We start from the raw sequence: 24,912 nt of genomic DNA, 5'->3' as shown, positions 1-24,912 counted from the left end.
ATATTATACCATTTACCTTGAAATACATGGGAAAAAACATTTGAGGAAAGAGACTTTTTAAGCCCCCTACAACATGTTGCATACAAAGAAAAAAGGAAAGTAAATTCAATGAAATTTTATTTATATAGCGCCAATTCATGAAACATGTCATCTCAAGGCACTTTCCAAAGTCAAATTCAATCAGATTATACTGATTGGAGCAAAACATGTCCTATCTAAGGAAACCCAATAGATGCATTGCATTAAGTCTTGACAAGCACCATTGAAAAATGATTTTGTTGTTTTGTTTGTGTAGCTAAAAATACCAGTTTATACTTTGAAATAAAAGTTTGAGCTCATGTTGATGACTATAAATTTACAGAGTCATCTCTGAAAGCTGCTGGTGCTGGAGAGATCATCTGTCACTTTTAAACACAAACGAAATGTAAACGAGACCTGAACCAGACAGATCATTTTTTGGGGGGGTTGTAATTATCTCCAACAATTCATTAGGCGTTCCCAAATAATTGCATTTAGTCATGTAAAGCTATGCCTTCATCAAGTTCATCAGAGTCCTCTGCTTCCAGAATGATCTTTTGTTGTCCCTGAGGGATCTCGGCCTTTCTCGACCGCATGAGTCTGGCCTTTCCAGCTCCTTGCTGCAAGGATTGCCCCACCAATCGTCAGGGTAGGCGAGGGATTAGCTCCACAGATTAGAGTGGCCATCTCCAAACCATGGCTAATCCTGCCATCTGTCAGAGAGCAACAAACCAGCCAAGACTCTCTTCACTGGGCTAATTAGAAAAGCCAGAAGAGCGCACACTCAAAGAGAGGAGAAGGAAATCTTCAAAGCGCACAAACTTTTCTGTTTAACATCCAGCGAGGCAATGGAGGAGACGTACCTTCTCAACTACCCGGGGGTCAAGAAGAAAATCCTGGCAGGAGGCAAAGGACCACTGCCTCATTTTCCTCCAGGGACAAAGGTACCGTATCTTAAAATTTCCTTAGCGACGTTAAATCTGGAGAACAAACAAATGACAATTCTATTTATTCTGTTACAGTGAAAGTAGTCAGTTTTTATAATCTATTTTTAGGTTGGTTTTATGCACCTAAATTAGATCCCGCTGAATTATTCATAAGGAGGGGAAATTTACTCTGTATCTGGCTCTCGTGCACAAAGCAAACATTTGGTCAACCAAATTGCAACATGTTTTTCTGGCCCACTTCCTGCTCATCCTCTGATCTGCCGGTCTCCAACTTTTCCCCTCCTTCCCTGTCTCATGCGGCCATATGGCACCGAGCCCGGATGTTGTGACAAATATTTTCCATGACAATGCCAGCATGAATCTACATTCACCTGCATATCTGTGTGTATGTGTGTGTTTGTTTATGTGTGTGTGTGTGTGTGTCATTCCTCTCCCTTGGGGTAATTCCCAGTTGCTTACAGAGCTTGACTTCTTTTCTCCGGGCTATAAGGAGAAGGTTAGGACCCAGCACAATTTCACAGTCAGTGTGATCGAGATTTTGGAAGTCATTTATAGCGAACAGATGGGAGACCTAATGAAATATTCCATGTCTGTGTTACATAATAAGTGTCCCTGCGAAGTGCTTTCAAACAACAGAATCACAGGATCCCCTCAACACCAAGAAGCAAATAAGCATTTTAAAACGAAAACGTTTACATGTTCATAGATAAAAACTGATGGCATAGAAATATGGAAGTGATAGGATTAAAACAGAGCAAACAGTGGGAACAAATGAGAAGGAAGATGTTGGTAGGAACCAAAGTAATTTACATATCCATGGGAATCAAAAGAAGTAAGTACATAAATGTTATGTGATAACATTGAACGCCACAGAGTACAGTCATGGCCAAAAGTATTGAGAATGACACAAATGTTATATTTTCACATGATCTGCTGCCTTCTGATCTTCATGTGTGTATATCAGATGTTGTCATCACATACGTACAGAAATACAATTGCAATCATATAATGAGTAACAAAAGCTTTTAATGACAGAATGAGTTAATGCAGCAAGTCAATATTTGCAGTGTTGACCCCTCTTCTTCAAGACCTCTGCAATTCTCCCTGGCATGCTCTCAATCAACTTCTGGACCATTCTTGCACAATCAATGCTTGCATTTTGTCATTTTTCCACCGGTCTCTTGATGATTGACCACAAGTTTTCAATGGGATTAAGATCAGGGGAGTTTCCAGGCCATGGACCACCAAAATCTCTATGTTTTGTTCTCTGAGCCAGTTAGATATCACCTTTGCTTTATGGCAAGGTGCTCCATCATGCTGGAAAAGGCATTGTACATCACCAAACTGCTCTTGGACGGTTGGGAGAAGTTGCTCTCGGAGGACATTCTGGTACCGTTCTTCATTCATGGCTGTGTTTTTAGGTAAGACTGTGAGAGAGCCGACTCCCTTTGGCTGAGAAGCAACCCCACACATGAATGGTTTCAGGATGCTTTACAGTTGGCATGAGACAAGACTGGTGGTAGCGCTCACCTCGTCTTCTCCCAACAAGCTGTTTTCCAGATGTCCCAAACAATCAGAGGGGGATTGATCAGAGAAAATGACTTTACCCCAGTCCTCAGCAGTCCACTCTCTGTACCTTTTGTAGAATATCAAAAGAATATGTCCCTGATGGTTTTCCTGGAGAGAAGTGGCTTCTTTGCTGCCCTCCTTAAGACCAGACCTTGCTCCAAGAGTCTCCGCCTCACAGTGCGTGCAGATGCACTCACACCTGCCTGCTGCCACCTTCCTGAGCAAGCTCTGCACTGGTGGTAGCCCGATCCTGCAGCTGAAACACTTTTAAGAGACGGTCCTGGCGCTTGCTGGTCTTTCTTGGGTGCCCTGGAGCCTTTTTGGCAACAATTGAACCTCTCTCCTTGGAAGTTCTTGATGATGCGATAGATTGTTGATTGAGGTGCAATCTTTCTAGCTGCGATTCTCTTTCCTGTTAGGCCATTTTTGTGCAGTGCAATGATGACTGCACGTGTTTCTTTAGAGATAACCATGGTTCACAGAAAAGAAACAATGATGCCAAGCACCAGCCTCTTTTTAAAGTGTCCAGTGGTGTCATTCTTATTTAATCATGACAGATTGATCTCCAGCCCTGTCCTCATCACCACCCACACCTGTGTTAATGGAGCAATCACTGAAACCATGTTAGCTGGTACTTTTAAGGCAGGGCTGCAATGACATTGAAATGTGTTTTGGGGGATAAAGTTCATTTTCTAGGCAAATATTGACTTTGCAATTAATTGCTGTTATAAAAGCTGAAGCAGTAGACTTTGTAAATAATAACATTTGAATCATTCTCAATACTTTTGGCCATGACTGTACAAGTATTGAACACACTTCCATTGTTGACTGCTATTACTAGAACTACCTGCCGCATACGTTGCTCAGGTGTCACGTCTGGCCCCTTCTTCTTCAAAAACTGTCATCTCGGAGCTTTAAGGGCCTGTTTTCGTTTGCACTCTGATCATCTCTTTCTTTAGATTTTAATTTGGGTTCAAGGTAGACGATTGACTGGGCCATCCATTGCTGAGTGTTGTGCTGAAAAATCCACTTTGTTTCATCTTCATGAAGTCTCGCGGTGGGGAATGCTGAAAGACAACCTGACCCCGTAATGTTGCCAACCCTCCAGCCTTTTGTTATCAGTATTGTTCAGGTGGTGCACAAAAAAGCCTTCTTCCTAAAAGCATGTTGTCTGTAATGACATCCGACCAGTTTTACGTTTTGTTCTCATCTTACCAGGCAATATTCTTACCAGTATTTCAATGACTTGTCCAAATGCCCTGCAGCAAACTCTAAACCAGGCTTCAGGATGCTTTTCCTCACAAATGGAGTCTTGTGCTAACAATGTGCTGAGAGGCCTTTGCAGTTGAGCGAATCGCTTGTTTGCATATAAAAAGACGACCTCCTGAGTGAACGTCTTTCTGAAGCTCTCTTTGAGTTGTTTCCAGCTACTTTTGACTTCTCTGGCAGAAATCTTGGGAGGAGCGTCGCATCTCACAGTTTTGAGAAATTACTCTTTTTCCACCTCTGGATTATGGCTTCAATGCTGCTCAGGGCAACATTCAGAAGTTTACACATACATCTGCAACCAAATCTCCTGGTGTGTTTTAAAGGAATAATATTGAGAGATAGGTCTTTGCTTTTATCCATAGTGGGTTGGTCCATGTGCAAAGCATTTTAATTAAAACCCCTTTTTACAGTTTATCCCCTGGGACAAAAACAAGTGACATTTATTTGTCCGTGTACTGTATTTGCTTTCTAAACAGCAGCTATTTTCTTGGCTTTCTGTGCCTTTTTGCAGCTGCTTTTCGTCATCTGTTCAACACTCATTACCTGTGCCATGCATAATTTATTTTTTATTATATGTGTAAATGACCTGTGCTCCTACTGACATTTGGTGGGAATTTAATCCCAGTAGCCATATCAGAAATTCATTTACTGGGATAACATTGACAGATTAAAAATATTATTTTGCCCCCCTGTACATCTAAGCTGGTCTTCCATTTCCAAACCCTGCTGGACAACTTTGAGCGGACGGTCATCGATGACAGTCGACTGGCCGGCAGACCTGCGGAGATATTTACCGGAAAGATGTTCAAGATGGAAATTTGGGAGCCCATTCTCACATCCATGAGGGTCGGAGAGGTGGCTGAATTCTGGTGTGACGCCATTGTGAGTTCTAGAGGTCCTTGTTAGCCTTTATGGGAAAAAAAAGACACACGTTTTTACTTTACATTAGGCAAATAAGCCTTTATTACCCACTTACATGTTCCGTATAATGTAATATAAATACATTTTGCAAATTACGCTTTTTTCTTGAACAAAATATCTTAGCAAGTACAATTGTGCAAGCTTATTTGTTTCCCATAAATTACTGATTGACAGGAGCCTCCTGTGCCAGGGGCGCCACATAATTCAGTACTTATGTGTTTTATTTCAGCCCTTTGATGTTCATATTTTTGTTGATGTGCAATTTTCTTTGCAGCACACAGGCTTGTATCCCATTGTGTCCAAGGGAATGAGGCTGATTGCCCAAGGGAAAGACCCCCTGGAGGGCCAGAAACACATGTGTGGCATGGGGAATCTGTTCCACTATCACTCCACTGGTTTCCCTGAGCTCGACGAGATAATGCGAAATCCTCAACCTCTCATTTTCATCATGGAGCTGTTGCAGGTAAACTACAATGTTTCAACCGTTGATTAAATGAAATCATCGTTAGCTCCAGGTGAAACTCACCAGCAGCTTGGGTGCCTCCAAACCAGCAGGGGGCTCCCAAGAACACTACAATAGCAGTCATACTAGAATTAGTAGTAAACCTGCAAAAATGATTTTATGATGGTTGTTATTTAAAATTTGTTAGGTAAAAGTTTTTAACTTAGGTAAAATATTTCATTGTGGAGTAGGTTAGCATTTTTGAAGTAGCCTATACACCTTTTTGCAAGCTACAGCACTTTAATCTTTATGTAATCTTTATATTTGAGCAACCTGTATATATATATATATATATATATATATATATATATATATATATATATATATATATGTATGCACTACATATTCTATAATTGCTGTGGATATTACTGTCCAGTTATAAACTAAGTTATTAAATATGTTAGTTATATTTTTATATTTTGTGTGATGTATGGTGATGAGCAAGGATGAGATCAAAGGGATATTAATGCAGTCATTATGATTAAACTTGGTCGGATGGCTCTCAAATAGAAAGCTGTTCTGGCCCAATACAATCTCGGACTAACTCTGGCAAAATGTAACATATAGGAAGGAAAATAAAGAATTGACATTAAATAAATGAAAAAAAAATATTTACAGGAAAAAAAGCAACGAAAATAATTGTGTGCTTGTGATGAGTTTTTAAAAATCTTGAATTCAGTTTGTATAAAGATATTTTTCAAGTGTATACATTTAATTTATTTTATTTATTTTATTCTACTTGTATTTCTGTTTCAGTCCCACAATCAACATTTTGTTCCACCCTTCTTCCACTTTTTCACCCATTAAAAACAAACCCACACATGTAACCACCGCATCTCAATTTTGTTCTGATAGAAGTTAAATGTTTCATCAGATAGTGGAGATAACTAAAAATACAAATGGTCAAATCTCATGTACAATGCAGTGTTAGCACATCTTACCGTCTAAAGACTTTAAGTTGCATGCCATTATAATTGATTGTGGTTCTGAACGTCATTGGAGCTGCTTCAATCTAATGAAATAGGAAATATCCTTTTTTGTATCAAACACATCTTACTCTTAACTTTCTGATGGTTGATGTGTTTTAAAAGAAACATGTTTCCTTACAGTAGACTGTGAGTAGATGACATAAAATAATTTTAAAACATCAGTTGTTCAAGTGACCAAGAAAAAACCTTGTGATACACTATATAAAGTGTGAAAACTGATCAATTTAAAGAAAGTTTCCTTCAAACCTGTTTATTGTTCAAAAATACCTTTTTGAAGACTTGAGGAAGAAATTCACCTCTCATAGGGTTTCTGTTTTATTTGCATTTTACTAAGCCAGTTGTTATAACCAGACTCATGTCATTTTTTTTTTTTTTTTTTACATCTGCAATAATATTTCCTGATAGCTATGTGTGATGTATTTATGAAACATACATAAACACCTTTTTGAATCTCTGTTGCCTTCCATTGCTGGAGGGTTTTTCTCTGCTGTTACATGTTTATCCTGCTGAGTTCTCCTCCTTCCACCCCCCGCTGCTCCCAGGTAGGAGACCCCTTGTCCTACCACAGAGAGTCATGGATGATGGAGAAGGATGAGAAGCTGCAGACAGTGCCGGTTCTCCACATGCAGGGCAACGCTCTGGTCAAGCAGAAACAATTCAGAGAGGCTGCCAGCAAGTACAAGGAAGCTGTTCTGCTGCTAAAAACCGTCCAATCCAGGGTGAGTAAAGTGGACGGGGATAAATTGAGGTGATTCGTGTATTTGCTTTCCTTTAAGTGATTAATGAATGTTAGGCGACTAGGGGTTGATTCCAGTTTTCAAATTTTGATCTGCTTAACTGTGAGCCTGCTTTAGGACAGTTGATGGGAGACCCCACAAAAATGTATAAAAATAGAAAATGAGAAGATTTAAGAATTTCCAAATCAAAAGTCAACGTGTAGAGTCATAGATTAAAGAACTTTATTTTAAGCATAGTACAAACATTTTCAAAAGGGTTGCGATCAGGGCCGTTCCGCATGGTTAAAAAAACCTCTTTAAACCATTCCAAATCAAGCTTTAACACATGATTTGGATCATTTTTATGGTAGACCATCTACGTGTGTTTAAGTTATACCCATGTGTTTGTTGATTTTTTTAGAAGATATTGAATTTGGAGGCATTTTTCATTTATTTTTCCACCTATTTTGTGTAATTTTTTTAGTATACCGCTAGTCTGGCAGCAAAGCAGCCCAACAGTATAATGTTACCACCACCATGCTTAACTTAACAGCTGGTACAGTGGTTTGAAAGCTTGATTCCATCTACTTCTTCTGATCAAACGGCTGAATCCTTACCTTGTCTTATCTTATAACTTAAGTTCAGAAGGCATTTGCCTTCTTCATCCAGGTAGCTGCAAATTTCAGTCAACATTGAAGGTGTCAATTTTGGAGTAAGGAGGTTGCACCATTAAGTCGATGTTGATGAAAATCTTCCTCCGCTGTGGAAAGTGATACTAGTGTTCCAGCAGCTTCCAGTTTATGACAATGGTTAATAGTTCTTGGTTATTCCTGAGCATCCTCTAACACTGCAAAAAGGGAACGAAAAGTAAGTAAAATTTTCTTGAAATTAGTGTATTTGTCCTTGATTTGAGCAGCTAAATAAGATTATGTCCCAATGGAATGGGATCTTTGCACTTGAAATAGGAACAATTAATCTCCATGATCTTATTTCAAGTGGAGTATATCTATTTATCTTATTTTAGGGGTCAAAATACTCTTTCCATTGACAAATAATCTTTTTAACCTGCTCAAATCAGGGACAAATACATTACTTTCAAGGAAATGTTACTTAATTTTTTTTCCCTTTTTGCAGTTAACCAATTTATTTTCAAAATAAAGAGAACATATTGAGTTAGATAATTTAATCTTGACAATTGGGGCTTTGAAACCGGACATGGATATCAAACACACATAAAAACTATTTGATAAAAAGACAAACGTTAAGCTTATTGAGTGGCCCTGTAACTAACCCTATTGATAGACTTTAAACTAGGCGGTAGTGTATGTGACATTTCATCATAATCACCTTTATTGGCCAAGACTGTCTGCACAAACATTGAATTTCACTTCAGTTTGAAGCGCTCACAGTGTACAGACATTAAGTGTTAGTATATAAACTTTAGAGAAAATAAAAATAAGAACAGTATGTACAGGTACGTGTATGTACAGGCAGTTTTTTTACGCAACAAAATAAATTAAAGAAAGGCAGGTTGTGGTGATGCAAATATGCTTATTTGGTTTCACAGCAGTTTGGCTGACTACTCAGGCTGAGAGGTGTTCATTGTGTCCATCAGAGTGACACAGCCTGGAGGAAGAAAGTGTCTCTGTGGCGGCTGGTTTTTACAGTTAGCGCTCCACAGCGCCGACCTGATGGTAAAGGTCTAAGCTGTTTTTGGCCCGGGTGTGTAGAGATGTTAGCTTCCATTTGTCTGACCCCAGACATGGCCTGGATGGAGGGCAGGTCAGCCCCGATGACCCTGACTGTTTGTTACAGTTTGGTCCGGTGCTGTTTTGTGGATGAGCCGAATCACACAGTGATGGACGCGGACAGAACAGACCAAACAATGTCCATGTAGGAGACGACCAGCAGATCTACAGTCTCTGTTTGGCCTTCTTCCTCACAGCTTAATGTTTGAGGGGCGTCTCAGCTCGGAAATGCCGGTTCTTAGGAATCTGATGTGGTGCACAGTGTTTTTGTCAGAGAGGGGGTTGTTCTCCAGCAGGGGCGGTTCTAGACAGGGGCCGACAGGGGCCTGTGCCCCTGTAGAACTGTTCCTGGCCCCTGTTATGTAGCCTCGTGAGACCATCCTGATCTCGCGAGCTTTCAAGGTTTCACTCGCAGATCAGTCTGGCTACTTTCCGTTAAAGAAAATTTAGAGCAGTTCACCAAACGAACGTCCAATCAGCGTTGGCTTTGAGGCGGGTTGAGGTGTGACGCAACGAGAAGCGCGACAGTTCAGTCTAAACAACATGGCAGCTTCAGCCGATGAAACTAGCGTTAGCGTGGCTATCGAGCAAGTTTTATCGGAATTACAGAGTATTTCTTTGCTGAGCCAACGAGCCTTTACCTGCAGCAGCAAGAGTAGCTTGGCTTGTGATTGTGTTTTCGTCGTCGCTCGTAACAGAGCGACGACGAATCTGATTGGTTTATTTGGCCCGTCTATCACCAACATAGGCCAATCAGCTAACCAGTATTTTTGCCCCTTCCCAAAGTTACTTCAACGGAAGGTTTCCAGATGGATATGCGGAGCAAATCTATCTGGCGGAGTCAGGTAACCTGTTATGTCCCCTGTACTAAAAACGTGATATTAAATTTCTTAGGATGATAAATGCTGACAAAGATACAGTGCCTGACTGGTCATTTGGATCAGTTGTATTTTTTTTTTTTCGTTTATGTTTTTACCCAATAATAAAATAACAAAATAATTAAAAAATAAATATAAACAAAACAAAAATTAAAAATTAAGCTGTTTCACGTTAAGCTCCCGCTGTATTGAGAAAAGATCAGGGGTCTGCAACCTGCAGTTACAGAGCCACAATTGGCCCTTTGGCTTACTTAATATATTAAACGATGAAATGTTGACCTGTTAAGTTTCCCCCCCCCCCAATCTTTTGTTCTGTACTCCTGTGAAAAAACACTGGCCCCACCCTGCCCCCCCTGCTAAATTTGGTCTAGAACCCCCATTGTTCTCCAGAATAAGACCTGAGGAGGACAAATGTCTGCCTCTCTGAAAGATCAGGGCTCGGTGGTGTTCGCCATGTTCGTACACCTCAGTCCTCGACGCAGCCAGAGTCCATGCCCTTGGACGAATAAAGTCAAATAAACGCCGCTAGGGCCATGAATTAAAAAGAGAGAACGGAAGGGAAGCAGGGAGAGAACACACCACTGGGGGTGCCAGTGCCGATGGCTCTTGAGTGGGAGAAGATGTCCCCCAGCCTCACCTGTTGCTGCAGGCCAGCCTGGAAGTGATCCATTTACAGGAGATGGCCGACCTTCTGACGGAGGATGCATGGTGCTGAAGGCAAACAGGACTCTGGCATACATTTCTGGGTGGTCGAGGTGTGTAGGAGGAGGCGTAGTCCCAAGTTGACCGCCTCATCTACCAACTTGCTTGCCTGGTAAGCAAATTGCCCGTGAGGTCCTTCAGATGCTTCAGCACCAGTTGCTCACAGGATTTCATGACCGTGATGGCGACAGGTCTGCAGTCCTTCAACCCCGTGGTGGTGCCTTCCTAGGGAACTGGAGGACGATAGTAGTTATCTAAATCTGATACTCATACGCTAAAAGATATTCATCCGTATTTGGAACAAGTGGTGGTTCTACAGAATATTGGGACTTGAATACAAAAGCACGCCACTCTTTCCTGATTTATTTTCTCTCACTTCACAACTATTCCCTACTTTGTCTCAGTCCATCACATAAAATCACAGTAAAGAGCACTGAAATTTGAAAATGGGTCAAAACATTAAAATAAATAGAGTAAATAGCCACTTTAAGTATATTCACACATTTAGTAAGAGTATCCACATTGCCTTTATGAAAGATCAAACCTCGTTAAGAGATGCTTTAGTTATAGTCATCGTCCTCAACCCTTGCATTTGTTTGATTCAATGAGAAAAAACACCAAAACCATCAAGTTCATCTAAATTATTAAACTTTACAAGGCACTGCTGAGGGACATCAATACCAAGGCCATGTGTTTTTTTTCTTCCATCTCTGCATGTGTTAGGAGATGCCAGGTGATGTAGACTACATTAACTTGGGGCGAATGATTGTCCCCCTGGAGCTGAACTACTGCCAGTGTATGCTGGAGCTGGAGGAGTACTACGAAGTCATAGAGCACACAACCGAGCTGCTGGAGAAGCACAAAGGTAACGACAGATCTGTGAGCAAATGCTGCTGGAAGGTTCGTGTTGGGTAATTGTTCTGCCGTGAATTGCGTGTTTAATTTATCTCTTCCAGGAGGAAATGACATAGCATGCCCTGGCTTTTCTTCTATCTATGTCTTTTTTTTTTTTGCGTAACCAAGCTTCACACCCCCACAGCTGTGTTGCTCTCTCATACCTCCGAGGTTAGCAGCTGCATCGGAGGTGCCACAGTTAATCTTGTGTATTGAGGTGGTTTAACAGTGTGAGGTTTTTATTCACTCCAGAGATGTGAACCAGCAAAACTCGCCATATGTTCGCAGTTCTCTAAGCTCAAGGCTACCAATGTGCCCAAAATGAAGAAAGAAACTGTGTCTCATCAGCCTTTATTTGCTATTTAAATGCCATTTCTGTTTACGCTGCATTCAAACAGAATTTACGTCCTGTCTTAAAAGTAGCCGTGTGACTGAAACACAGTTTCTTTAACTGAATTGCCTGATTTTTGACCCGTCGAAGCATATCAGCTCAATATTGTATATCATGACAGTGTTTTCCAGCGTTGACCTTTCCCGGGGTTATATTGTCTGCATGTTATCCAAGTTTAGGAACCAATTCAGCTGCCTATTTATAAGTTTAAATACAAAAAACAAAAAAAACAAAAAAACAAAAATTCTTCACACTACCCTGTTTCGAATATAGCCATTTAGTTGGATGAGGCTCTCTGGTGCAAACAGATTAAACTAATTTCTAGTCATTGAAATTGCATAAGATATTTTTTACCTAACAACCTTAGACTTAGACACTTAGACTTAGACAACTTTATTTGTCATTTTGTATGCACAAAGTGCATACAGAACGAAATTTCGTTTGCATACAGCTTGAAAAATCACAGTAAATTGCAGTAAATGTCGTACTTAATGTTGTAATTATAAATTAATATATCATTTAAATATCAATTGTTACAAAAAAGGGCACAGAAATATTATATTCCAATCCCTGAGGCACGATCTAGGTAAAAATAGAAAAAATGCAAAGCATTTAAAATAATAGGCTAAATATTGTTTGTGTTTTAATGTTAATTGTAAGAGGAAACGTAACTACACAAATGCAAATATACTTGACAAAACTGATTATTTTATTACAGTAACACTTGAGATGTGTGAAATGTCAGCGAGGGAGCTGTCAGTTACTTTAAACTCTAAAACTCATCAAGCTTGGCAATCTTTACGCAGCGTCTGAAATGTGACCAGCCGGTCAGCATTTGTCTTAACAAATTAACTGTATCTAGTGCTAATTGTGGTTCCAAGAAAGGTCAATCTAGAACCAGTATCAGGGTCGTTACAGGTTCACTGGTGCAGAAAATCTGGTCTGCATGAAAGAAATAGTTTGAGAAAACAGCTACAACCCCTTTAAACTCCAAGCTTATACGATCTTCTTGTTATTTGGAGTGTACTTGTTTTTCTTTTTTAAAGATAGCCTGTGGCGCTAGAGGCCTGTACGGCTAGAGATAAGAGAGGAAAACACGGAGCAAAGGTGTCAAGGTGAGGGATCGGACCGGGAAGGCCGCATCCAGGACTAAAAGCCTCCATAACGGCCTCGTTCTTTCCACTGCCACCTCAACATGTACTTATGTTTTAGACTTTTCCCTTTTAGTGGTATCTATGAATCCATGTTTTGTGGTTTCATACAGACGTGGCTAGATTAGAGACAAGATCTTCGGGTAATCGGGACTCTAGAACTGACTGTACTTCATTGCTTTCTGTACGTAAGGGTTGCTTTTTTCTAAAGTATTCTATAATGGGAGCCTGGTCTGATGACTCACCGACTCAGCTAAGGGGAAAAAGCCTGACGGTCAACGTTATGACACATACCGAGTAAAACAATCGCTGTAAACCATACACAAAGTTGATCAGGAAATGTGAATACCTTTTTAAGGAAAATCACAACAAAGACAAAATCACGTTGTAGTTTAGACCTGACTGCTGCAAGGAAGTATTTAAGACAAGGGTGTCAAACTCATTTTGGTTTAGGGGCCGCATTCAGCTTAATCTGATCTCAAGAGGGCCACATGAGTAAACTCATTGCAAGATTAAATAGAACTAATAAATGTGGACTTGTTGTTGGTTTTTTATATTAAATTAATTTCACTTTTACACAATATATTATGAATAACCTCAGCGTTTTTAAGAAAAGTATGTGCAATTTCAACAGTACTTTTACTCAGTTAAACATTTACTTGTGCATTATGCATAAGAATTGATCACAGTGATTGTACAATGTTGAAAAACATTTTTTCACATTTTTTGGAACTTAAAAACACTGTCCTACATGACAAAATACATCAAACAGATAAAAATTAAGAAATGATTTAAAATTTTCCACACCTGAAGCTTAATTTGCTAATTAAAACACAGCGCCCCTCGTGGACAATATAGGAACTGCAGATTTTCAATTAAACGAAGTACATGTTTTTTTCAATAACTGTTTTATCATTCTCTTCCTTTTATCTCCTCTTTCTTTCACCTTTTCTTTTTTTCTTCTTGTTCTTCCTTTCCTCTCCTACTTTCCCATTGTAGTGTCCATATCATTTGAGATATTCCCCGCATGAATCATAATAAAACTATTCACATTCATAAATCAAGCAGAGCACTCTGGCAAAAGTAGTACTGCTCTACTTGTGAAAGTCAAATCTGATGAGCTTTTTTTTGGCATTAAAACAATTCTTATTGCCACAATGCCAGACAGGACACTGTAAAAAAAAAAAAAAAAAAAAAAAAAAAATTTTATAATGATAATGCATTTAGCCACAGGGCCGGACTAAATTGTTAGGCGGGCCGGATCCGGCCCGCGGGCCGTATATTTGACACCCCTGATTTAAGACAATCTTTTTATTCGGGGGCATACAAAAGATGTTTATTTTAAATAGAGCTTTTTAAGGGGGATGAACTTCAAACTATGGGTTAACGGGGATCTTAAAAGTCGCTCTAATAATGAACGATGAGATCCTTCGAGGCTAAATCCAGGCCCCGGCTTGGATTCCTGGGAAAACGATTCTGTTTAATATGACGGGCTCCAGCCAATTAAGCAGAGAATCAGTCCAGACGTGCGCTAAGCTGTTCCAAACCAAATTTTTTAAATCGTCCACTTTTCTGACGTTCCGTGAGGAGCTGCTGGGTTTTGCAGCTCTAAGTTGTGTGTAAGGGTGCGTAGGAGGACATGAAGTTGACATTACCGCAGGTTTTACAGCTGGAGCAGCCCTGGGAATTGAACTGTCACACTCATGGCTAGTCATATAAGCCTAGAGGAGCCTTGCAAGTTGGCACAACCGGCACTTCAGAGCCTCGTGAGCCCCCCCCCCCCCCACCCCACCCCACCCCACCCCACCCCACCCCACACACACACCCTGTGACAGAATGCACTGAGACAGCCTGGATTCTCCGTGTTACAGTATTTCTGCCCATTCTGTGTTGTTTTATGTGTACCTTGGCCGTCCTGCTCTTTTACTGCAAGTGATAATATTTTAGTATGGTTAAATGAAATTGTAAAGTTAAATGAAGTTAAGGGCAGGTCAATAATTATGTCCATAACAAGCGCAGATATGGAACAATAAATGATATTAAAGGGATGTTTTCAAACCCGCTGAACGTTTTTACACTTTCTCTCTTTACACGCAGCAAACTTAACCTATTTGGTGGGATTTTATGTAACAGACCAATACAAAGAAGTTGCAAAAAGCAGTGGAAGAAAAAGGACACATGGTTCTCTTTTTAAATAAGAAAAAGAAAAATGAAAAAAAAGTAGCATTCATACACTGTATACTCAGCCCCATGAGTCGAAACTTTCTAGAAATATTTTTCTCTGCAAGTGTAAGACTGTTGGGATTTGTCTCCACCAGCGTTACTCATCTGAAGACCGCCATTGTGGGTTTTGGACGCACTCTGCCTCAGCTGCAGTCAGAAAAGCACCAGTGTACACCAGCTTTCAAGGTCTGAATGTTGCCTCGGCCATTCCAATAAATGAATGTACTTCAGCCGAAACCATTACATTTTAGCTGTGACTGTGTAGCGATCTCAGACTTTGTGTCTGTTTGTCTCTCTTCTACACCTGGTTTGTTCTGGAGTTTAGATTTTCTTCGTGTTTGATCGGGATGCGTGTTCATATTTTCCTGTGCCTTTTATTCCTGCTTCTCTTCACTGAGCTCTCTAAGATCTCTCGGTGTTGGTTGTGGGAGAGTTCGTCCCTCATTTGCCCCAGCCCATGTCAACACCTGCCGGTGTAGGTACCAGATTGACTCGGGTGCTACCCGATGACGTCTATGTATGGCAACTCAACTCAAACAAACTAGATTATGCGCCCGCGGTCTCCATTTGTTACAAATCAATTTTATTTTGTTAATTTACGGTTATTTTCCTGTAAATTAGTCGAGGCATGAAAACTTTTAACATCATTTTGGAATACTTGTGTGGTAGTCTGACAATTTAATCGGTAATTTTGCAGGATCAAAGAAGTTACAACCTTAGAGAAATTTAATTCCTCCAATTTTTTTTTTTTAAGTTGTGAAGGGAAACTAAACCATAAACTCATTTCATTTTTAATAAAAGTCAGCAGCCAAATTTAATTTTATCACGGCATTCATCACTTTAAAATCAATAACGTTCATTCCTCCTTTTTGTACTGATGTTGTTCTTTCTGATCACATGTTTTTTTATTATTCCAGATAAAATTGTGATGAATTTGATTTTTTTTTTTTATTGTGGTATTTGGTACATTTAAGATATATGCTGGATAAATTAGTCTGGCTAGCCCTTCCATTTTTGTTAACAATATTCTTCCAAACATTGAGCCAATTGTCAAATATTTGTTGTTGTTTTTTTATTTATTTGTAAAATGGCTTGAATATTTGTTCAAGCTTTTAAGAAAAAAGAAACCGCTAAATTAACTTAATAAAATTGATTCGTTACAAATGCAGACCACGGGCTCTATGTAGTTTGTTTGAGTGGTGTTGCCATAAGGTCACGTCATCGGGAGGCGCAAGGCCCACGGAGAATCTGGTGACGTCATCGGGAGGCGCAGGGACCATGGCGATTTTCTTCGTAAAATTGTCCGTTTACAAGCCGCAATCCCGCTCTCGAATAAAACCTACACCCCGCTATAATTACTTTAGTAAGTTGTCCAGACCAATTACAATATTTTGCGCAATTGAGCAAACGTTAAACCAATAATGTATAGTGACGTCATCAGAAGACGCAGGACCCGAGTCAATCTGGTACCTACACCGGCTCTGCTTTCTGTTGACTCACCTGGTTCCCGTGTCACTGATCACCTCCACAACACTTTAAGCCTGTCAGTTAGCCTCATTCAGAGGGCGCAGATCCTTCTGTTACCTGCTGTGCCTTTCATGTCGGCATGTTGTCTTGCCTGCTCGCTGCTCGTTCAGCCAATTTTCATGGCTTTTCTTTGACATTTGTGTTATTTTAAAAATTCTTAACCTCAATGCGAGGCTCCTGTTTTCCTGTCTGTGCTTGGGTGCTATGTTCCTCCTCTAAAATTAACTTTTGCCCCTGACTCGGGTCTTTTGCAGCCTGTAAATGCAAGATTGTCCAAAATTTCAATCTGCATGGGAGGAAGCCTATTGCTGCCAACGGCATGTTTCACTGCGGTGAAGTGTTGTCTTCTTTCACATGTAGCTTATTGCACGCATGCCAAAAAAAAATCACTTTTGGTCTCATGACCCTGAGCTTCCTCCTCCATATGCTTGCTGCCCCCCCCCCCATGGCTTGTGGCAAACTTTTAACGGGACATTTGAGTTTTTTTATTCGAAAAGCAAGATTTATGTAATTTTACTCCACAGTTGTATGGAACTGGTGTTCGTCTATCACATGAAATCTGTTGACGTTTGAAGCTGTAACCTGACAAAATAGGATGATTACTTTTGCAAGGCATTGAATGTGGTCTGGTTAGTAACATGGTTGCCTTGCAGCAACAAGGTTCTGGGTTCAAATCCTGGCCATTTGTCTTTTTGCAGGCAGTTTGCATGTTCTCCCAGTGCATGTGTAGGTTCTCTCCAGATACTCCGGCCTCCAAAAAGCACGACTGTTAGGTTAATTGGTCTCTCTAAATTGTGTGTTAGAATGGTTGTTTGTCCTGTGTATCTCTCAGCTGCCCTGTGATGGACCAGCCACCTGTCCTGTAGGTGTAACACGGCGGAGTTTGTTTAAATCCTAATATTGGCTATTGCGTCTCTCACATTCACGCTCTTTTCGTAGCTGACTTGACCTTTTTTTGTGTCACCTCTTTACAGACTTTCATCATCGTCTCATCTTCCTCCAAGTTGCCGCAGTGTTGTTGTTGCTCCTGTCATCAGTGTCATGTTATCTGGTGAATTTTTAAGTCTTCTGTTTCATCCCCTCGGCACGGCAGATCCGTGGCGACGGCAGGCTCCCTGCAACGCTTCGACTGCTGCCGGCGGCGACAGCGACGTCTCTTTAACCGTTGGCTGAATGAAAATTTAGCATAGACAGAAATGAAATGCTGAGGAACGGAAAACAACAGCGAGTATATCGAGCCCAGAGACACTGCAGTGCGGGAACAGACGTGGTGCGTTGAACACGCATGTTGGAGGCTGGTGTTAATAACATTTAGATTTAAAAGATGTCACAGTTTTAAAGCACAAATCGATCCTTAGTCTAAGTCTCAACTGTCTAATTTATATATGCTGATTTAAAGGAGAAGGTTTTGAACCCTCACGTTTAACAAACAGGATTTCTGATCCCTCATTGTGCCTATAAAGGCTTTGCAAACTGGAGTTATGCTTCAAGGAGAATTTATAAACGATGTGAGACATTTGAATCCACCTGGAATCACAAACTGTGCTTTTAAGTTCGACTGAAAGCCTGAACTCTTACACAGAGGACATCATCGTGTATCGATTATTTTACTAATACTGAACCTCACTGTCTTGAATCAAACAGAATAAAAACATTACGCAGGAGTTTTAAATATAGCGCTCCAAAGAGCCTGTTGGTCTTGTGCAGCTTGCTTACAGTTCATCTGTTTTCTTTCCTTGTCCCCGCACAAGATTGCACAGATCTGTTATCAAAATTATCAAAATTCAGATAAAACATCTTTGACAAATCTTAAACTTGTGTTGCTTTTGACTTATGATTTCGATCCAATCCGGCTGAGCTTCAGTCATTTTAAAGATAAGATAAGATAGTCTTTATTGATCTCACATTGGAGAAATTCACTTGTCACATCGGCTCAATAGTCAGTCAAATGTCAGGAGTAGGAAAGGGTGCATCAATTACATACAGTGGATCAAAAAGAAAACGAGGAAAACATAAGAATATAAAAAAGAAGAATACAAAAAAAAATTGGAGTAAGCAGATGATGTCATGTGTACTTCCCGGTTATATACACACACATACATACATACATACATACATACATACATACACATATATATATATATATATATATAGACATATATATATATATATATATATATATATATATATATATATATATATAGACATATATATATATATATATATATATATATATATATATATATATATATAGACATACATATATATATATATATATATATATATAGACATACATATATATATATATATATATGTGTGTGTGTGTGTGTATATAACCGGGAAGTACACATGACATCATCTGCCTACTCCAATTTCTTTTGTATTCTTCTTCAGTTGTACGGAAAAGTTGTTTTACAAAGTATCGGCACATGGGGACTGAAAGTAAATGCACATACTTTTATTAGAATTTATTACAATAGTTGTGTTAATTTTCTTCTGCTGTCACATAAAAACCTCAATAATATTTGCTTTTATGGAGGTTTGTGCCGGTAATGTGACATGATGTGGGAAAGATCGGGGGTGCGGACACTTTTTCAAAATACTGAATCTATTGTTTGTTGTTGGGATCATTTCCATACTGTAACAATTATTTAAAAAAACTGGTTTCCATGCCTCCAGTTGAGGTAAAACATACGTGACTTTCATCCATCAGCCCCAGGGTAGAGCTGTCCAAGGAGGTTCGATCTAGTTAGAATCGTCTGTCAGATGATTGGCCCAAAGCGCTGTTGGTCTCTCCAATTAAAATTATTTTGCCTGAACGACCACCCGCACATTTCAGCTGCATGCAAATCTAATTTTGACATGTTAGGGATGTAAGCTGAGGTTGCAGTTTGGCAAACTGCAACCTCAGCATCCAGAAAGCAGATCTTTATGTAAATATAACAGCAACAAAAAAAAAAACAGCACATTAAACAAAATGCTCCATTAATGTTGACGCATTTGCTCAAATTTCTGCTTCTCAGACTGTGTGAAGGGCTACTACAAACGGGCCAAGGCTCACGCTGCAGTGTGGAATGAAAAAGAAGCCCGGAGAGACTTCAGCATGGTGGCCCAGCTGGACATCACTCTGGCTGCGCTTGTTCGTCGAGAACTGAAGGCCCTGTCGGAGCGCATAAAAGAGAAGTACTGGGAGGAGAAGGAGCAGTACTGGAACATGTTGGAGAAAATAGAGGGGAACAGTAAGGAGGAGGAGGAGGAGGAGGAAGAGGGACACGATGATGAGAAAACGACGAAAGATGAAGAAAGAAAAAAGAAAGACAGCGAAGGTGACCTTGAAGGTGGCGCCACCGCGACCAAAGCGGGAGAGAAAAATGATTCGTCTGAAATTAAATGCGTGGAACAAGAAGAATCTGGAGAAGAAAAGGTTACGCCACCTGAGGGATTCAGGGAGGAAGAAAGCAGCTCTGTAGTCGAACTCGACGCTTGTGATAAAATCGAGGGGAAGGACTGGCAGCAGATGTTACGGCTGGTCATGTTGCTGCAGAGCGAAGGAAACTTTCTCATCAAAGAACAACACTTTCAAGAAGCTTCTGCCAAGTTCAAGGAGGCCTTGGAATACGTGGACTTCTTACAAAACAAGGTTTGTAATAGAATACAAGTTATGCAAAAAAGAAAAAAAAAACCTTTTCTAACGTTTCCTTTTGAAAAGGTCCGCCTACCTTCTGAACTTTTTCACTTTTTAACACCATAGAATGACAACAATCAGTGTGATTTACTGTTAGCAGACGTGCTAGATGTGCATTAAGTAGTTCATAAGTGTGAAGTGGAAGAAAAATGATAAATTGTTTTCAAATGTTTTACAGGTTAAAAAAAAAATCTGAAAATTATAAAAGATCTGTAAAACCACCTTTTAATGCAATTACAACTGCAATACTTTCAGACTTAATCTCTAGCAGTTGTTCCAATTTATGGATTAATACTTATTTCAATTCCTCTATGCATAATAGCTCAGGCTCAGTCAGATTGGATGGAGAGCGTCTGAACTGCAGTTTTCCATGTGGTTTAGGCCTGGACTTTGACTAGACCCTTCTAACACATAAACATGCTTTGATCTAAACCCCTCCAGTAGCTTCGGCCGCTTGTTTAGGGTCGTTGTCCTGCTGCAAGGCGAAGCTCTGCCTAAGTCTCAGTTCTTTTCCAAAATCTTGTCAGGTTTTCTTCCCGGCTCGTTCTGTTTTGCGTTCTGTCTTCCCGCCAACCCTGAGCTGTTTCTTTGTTCCTACTGAACACAAACATCCCACAGCACTATACTGCCAGCGCCATGTTTCTTAGTGGAGATCCTGCCAGAGTTTTGCTCCAGGCGTATAAACATTTTGCCCCAGATTTCATTGTTAACGGTTGAAGACAACCTGTCCAGGGCGTGCCAAGCTCCTAACCCAATGATAACCACCCTGGACAGTGTATACGATTGATGGATAGATACTTGAGGACACGACTAACAAATTCTCAGAACTAAGCAATCCCTCAGATTCATCAGTGACTATTGCTGCTTGTCTGGTTAATGCTCTCCTCCTCCAGCCCGTCGGTTTAGCCAAGTCTTGCTAAGTTAGCAGCTGTGCCATATTCCATGTACCACATACAGATTAAACAGTGCACTGCAAGATGTTTAAAACTCAGGTTTTCTCGCCTATCTTCTCTTCAACCCTCCCTCGGATTTTATTTCATCACACCAGAGTAAACGGGGCTGACAAGTTTTCAATTGCTCGGTCTGTCACTTAAAATTCCCCTTACGATACATTTAGGATTGTGGTTGTCCCGTCACGAAATGTGAAATAGTTGTTTACTTTCAGAAGGCGGTACGACTATCAGGTTAATTTTTTTTAACATCTTTAACAACGGCGTTCAAACTGATTTAACATCAAGAACCAGGTCTGGCCCAAAAGGGGTTTGGAAGAGCTTGTAGCCTTTAATCACGTTTGATGATCCGCTCTGTTAGTGATGAGCAGCGGTGGTTTGCTGGGGGAACAGGGGAGCAGAGAAAGTGTGCTAAAAATAACAGATATCCACTGAGACGTCGCTGTCACAGCTCTCAGGCTCTTGCCGTTTCTTCAGCAACTTTCTCCCGCTCCCCACCTCACTGCTGAGCTTTCCCTTATACCCCCCCACCCCCCCATGCTCCATCTTTATATTCTCTTTACCTTGCAATCCTCTCGACTCCTCCTGGACACATCATCTCCTTCATCATCTCCTCCCTGCCTTTTTATATGTTTGTTCGCCCACTGTTGTTTGGGTTTAATCTTTTCAAAATTTCCTCCGCCATATATCACTCCCGCGCTGCCTTTTATCATCAGGTGGATCAACACGGCGAGGACTGGGAGTCGCTGGAGAAGGTGCGTCTCCCTCTCAGCCTCAACCTCAGCCAGTGCATGCTGGAGCTGAAACGATACCAGGAGGTGGTGGAGCTAAACGGCAGGCTGCTGAGGAGCCATGAAGGTAGGGGTTTGCTGGCGTGGAATAAATGAAGGAGAGTTTGTTAAACTTGGCAGGAAGCTGAAAACAGACAAAAAAATCCTACCTGATACAGAAATAGGAACACAAGTTTCTTTATCTTTTGCAAGCTTAAAAGAATGAAGGCCTTACCTCTGGCCCTGCCTTCGCTCTTTAAGAAAATCCTTCATCTCTTTGTTTACTGAGAAAACACAAAACCAGACGCGGCCACAATCCGCCGTCTCTCTTTGTTCCCCCGACACCCACCCATGGACATCACAGCCCAAAACATGAATTTTCTTTTTGCTTCCTCTGCGATGAATTATTTATGGTTGAGGCCGATGTGAAATTGCTGTCTTTATGTTTGCGTTTTCTCATCATTTACTCCTCTCCGGCGTTTCTCAGACACTTTCCTGTCAACTGTCTCGCGTCCTGCGGGTCGATTTAGATGCTTCAGCCTCGCTCAGGAAATTTATTGGGCTGGTTTCAAGTTTTCCTCCAGCTTATTTACAGTGCCGTGCAAATGTCTTCGCGCAATGTGTTTTACTGGGATTTTATCTGGTAGACTGACACAGAGATGCATAACTATACGTTGGAAGAAAAGTTAGCTTTTTCCTTTTGTTTGTTTTTTCCCCCAATTAAACTGTATTCTGTCACCTTCTGCACTGGTGCAACAAAATGAAATCTAGCACCATTAATTACCTTCAGAAGTCGCAAAACTAGTGGCAAACGGAGTCCATCTGAGTATAAATCCAGCTGTTCTGTGAAAGCCTCTGAGGTTTGTTAGAAAACATTGGTGAACGAGCAAATCCAACGAACTCAGCAGGGAGTAAGTCCTGGAGACATTTAAAAAACAGGGCGAGGTGATAAAACAATGTCACGGCCGTTAAATATCCCATGAAACATTGTTCAATCCCTCATCCAAAAAAGACGTGACCGTCCACAGAAACGGACGGTCCCGGCGAAGAGAGCATGAACCAGCACTGCAAAAAGAGAACTAAAAATAAGTAAAATGTTCTTGAAATGAATGTATTTACCCTTGATTTGAGCAGGTAATTAAGAATATTTGCCAATGGAATGAGTATTTTTACCCTTAAAATAAGATAATTAGATATACTGCACTTGAATTAAGATGATGGAGATGAATTGTTCCTATTTTAAGTGCTAAAATCCTATCCCATTGGCAAATAGTCTTATTTACCTGCTCAAATCAAGGGCAAATGCATTAATTTCAAGAAAATTGTCCTTGTTTTTAGTTCTATTTTTGTAGTGAGAGAAGCAGCCAAGAGACTGACGTGAAGCCCATGTTTGACACAACTCTTGTAGGGGGCACGACAGACAAGTGGAAGGAGCATTCATCAGATCTAAGCTTTTAAGTTTTCTGTGGTGGGAAACTCAGCACATTATGCTAGATTCATTGTTCCTATCGTGAAAGATGGTGGGTGCAGCACCTTGCCCTGCTTGTTTGCTTCAGCAGGGTTTGGGGAGCTGCTCAGAGTTGATGGGAAGATGGATTAGAGCTAAATACACGGCAAGGCTGGATGAGAACCTGTTGGAGGCTGTAAAAGATTTAGGACTGGGCGGAGAACAGAGACCGTAAACATGAAGCTAGTGCCTTGACGCAGCGGTTGTGCTTAAAGTATATGTGTTTGTCAAACCCAGGTCTGAATCTGGTTGTTAGTTTATGGCAAAACGTGAAGTTCACAGATGCTCCTTTTTTTCTTTTTTTTTTCATCTGACTGAGCTGAAGCCATTTTACAAAAAAACAAAAAAAAAAAAGAATGGGCAGAAAAAGACTTGCAGCTGGAACTGCTGTGAAAGGTGGTTGACTTGTTGGGGCTTCACACATATGTGAAATCTTTATTGCTTGAAACACCTAAAACTTCTCTGCATTGGTTCATCAATTAAAATCCCAACAAAATACATAGAAATGTGTCGTTTTAATGTGGCAAAATATTTATAAAAATGCTTAAGCAATATGAATAAGGCTCTGCACCAATCTCGTTTAGCTCCCATTTCACCCTGTGTCATCTGGAGCTCTTAGTACCTCTTTCATGTCTACCTATTCCTTCTTATTTTCACTCCAAAGGTAACTGTAAAGCGGTGTACCAGAGGGCCCGGGCACATGCGGCTTTGCGCAACGAGGAAGAAGCTCGGAGGGACTTTGCCACGGTGGAGAAATTGGATCCAAAGTTTAAACCCTTTGTCCGGCAGGAGCTGAAAATGCTGGGGGAACATATGCGCACCAGGCACGCCCTCCAGAACAAGAATTACTGGGAGACAACAAAGGAGAAGTGGGGTCCTAGTGGGAGCAGGACCAAGGGTTTAGTGAGAAAGAAGAATAGCAGCTCTGCTAAGAAAGCCACAGAAGACAACAATGAGATGGAGAAAAAGAGTGAAAGCGGCAAAGTCGAAGCGAGTGAAAGCCCAGAAGATCACCACCTTGTTGAGACTGAAGGAGGCGGCGACACAGAAACGGGAGAAAGTCTCGATCCGAAAGCAGAGCGTTGTGAGCAAGAGCAAAAGTGTGGGAGGACGAGTGAATTGTGTTCAGATAAAGAAAAAACAGGAAGGGTCGAGGCTCCGGGAGCAGATAACCACAAAGCAGATAGAGATAGTGACCGGGCGTCCACCAGCTCAGATAATGTAGAGAGCCGGGGATCAGCGTGTGATAAAGGGAAGAAGGTCAAACGCCAATCAAGAGATGCACCAAACCCAAACGGAACAAAGTCAGGGACAGGAAAAGGAGACTCCATCAGAACAGACCAATAAATTGACATCATTCTGTACAGAGTCAAAAGTTACAAGTGTAGGTGAAATAAGAGTCCTATAAAAGCAATTATAATATGGCTGGAGGTGGGGGAAAAAAAAAAATCAGGAAATGCTCATTTTACCACCTAAAACCCAAATATAGACACAGAATTACAGTTTATATAAACAGCATGTATTTGTCCTCAGTATGTTTTAAGTTGTATGATTC

At 40.6% G+C, this 24,912-nt stretch overlaps 1 protein-coding gene across 2 annotated transcripts; it reads left to right on the top strand.

The window, feature by feature from the left end:
- The first annotated feature begins 323 nt into the window (after positions 1–323).
- Positions 324–24,882, top strand: LOC105925836 (aryl-hydrocarbon-interacting protein-like 1). 2 transcript variants are annotated; one of them, XM_012861877.3, is made up of 8 exons: positions 334–962; positions 4,506–4,685; positions 4,999–5,187; positions 6,758–6,934; positions 10,983–11,124; positions 19,469–20,085; positions 21,797–21,938; positions 24,022–24,882. In XM_012861877.3, exons 1-8 carry the CDS (start codon positions 867–869, stop codon positions 24,702–24,704), a joined length of 2,226 nt encoding a protein of 741 aa, XP_012717331.2. In that variant the 5' UTR covers positions 334–866; the 3' UTR covers positions 24,705–24,882. The 2 variants fall into 2 exon arrangements, with proteins under 2 accessions (XP_035982831.1, XP_012717331.2); XM_036126938.1 differs by lacking the exon at positions 21,797–21,938 and having other exon boundaries at positions 324–962; positions 24,022–24,238.
- Positions 24,883–24,912: the final 30 nt, after the last annotated feature.

This window comes from Fundulus heteroclitus, chromosome 23 (assembly GCF_011125445.2).
Source record: "Fundulus heteroclitus isolate FHET01 chromosome 23, MU-UCD_Fhet_4.1, whole genome shotgun sequence".
Lineage (NCBI taxonomy): Eukaryota > Metazoa > Chordata > Actinopteri > Cyprinodontiformes > Fundulidae > Fundulus > Fundulus heteroclitus.
This window is presented reverse-complemented; position numbering and strand designations above follow the sequence as displayed.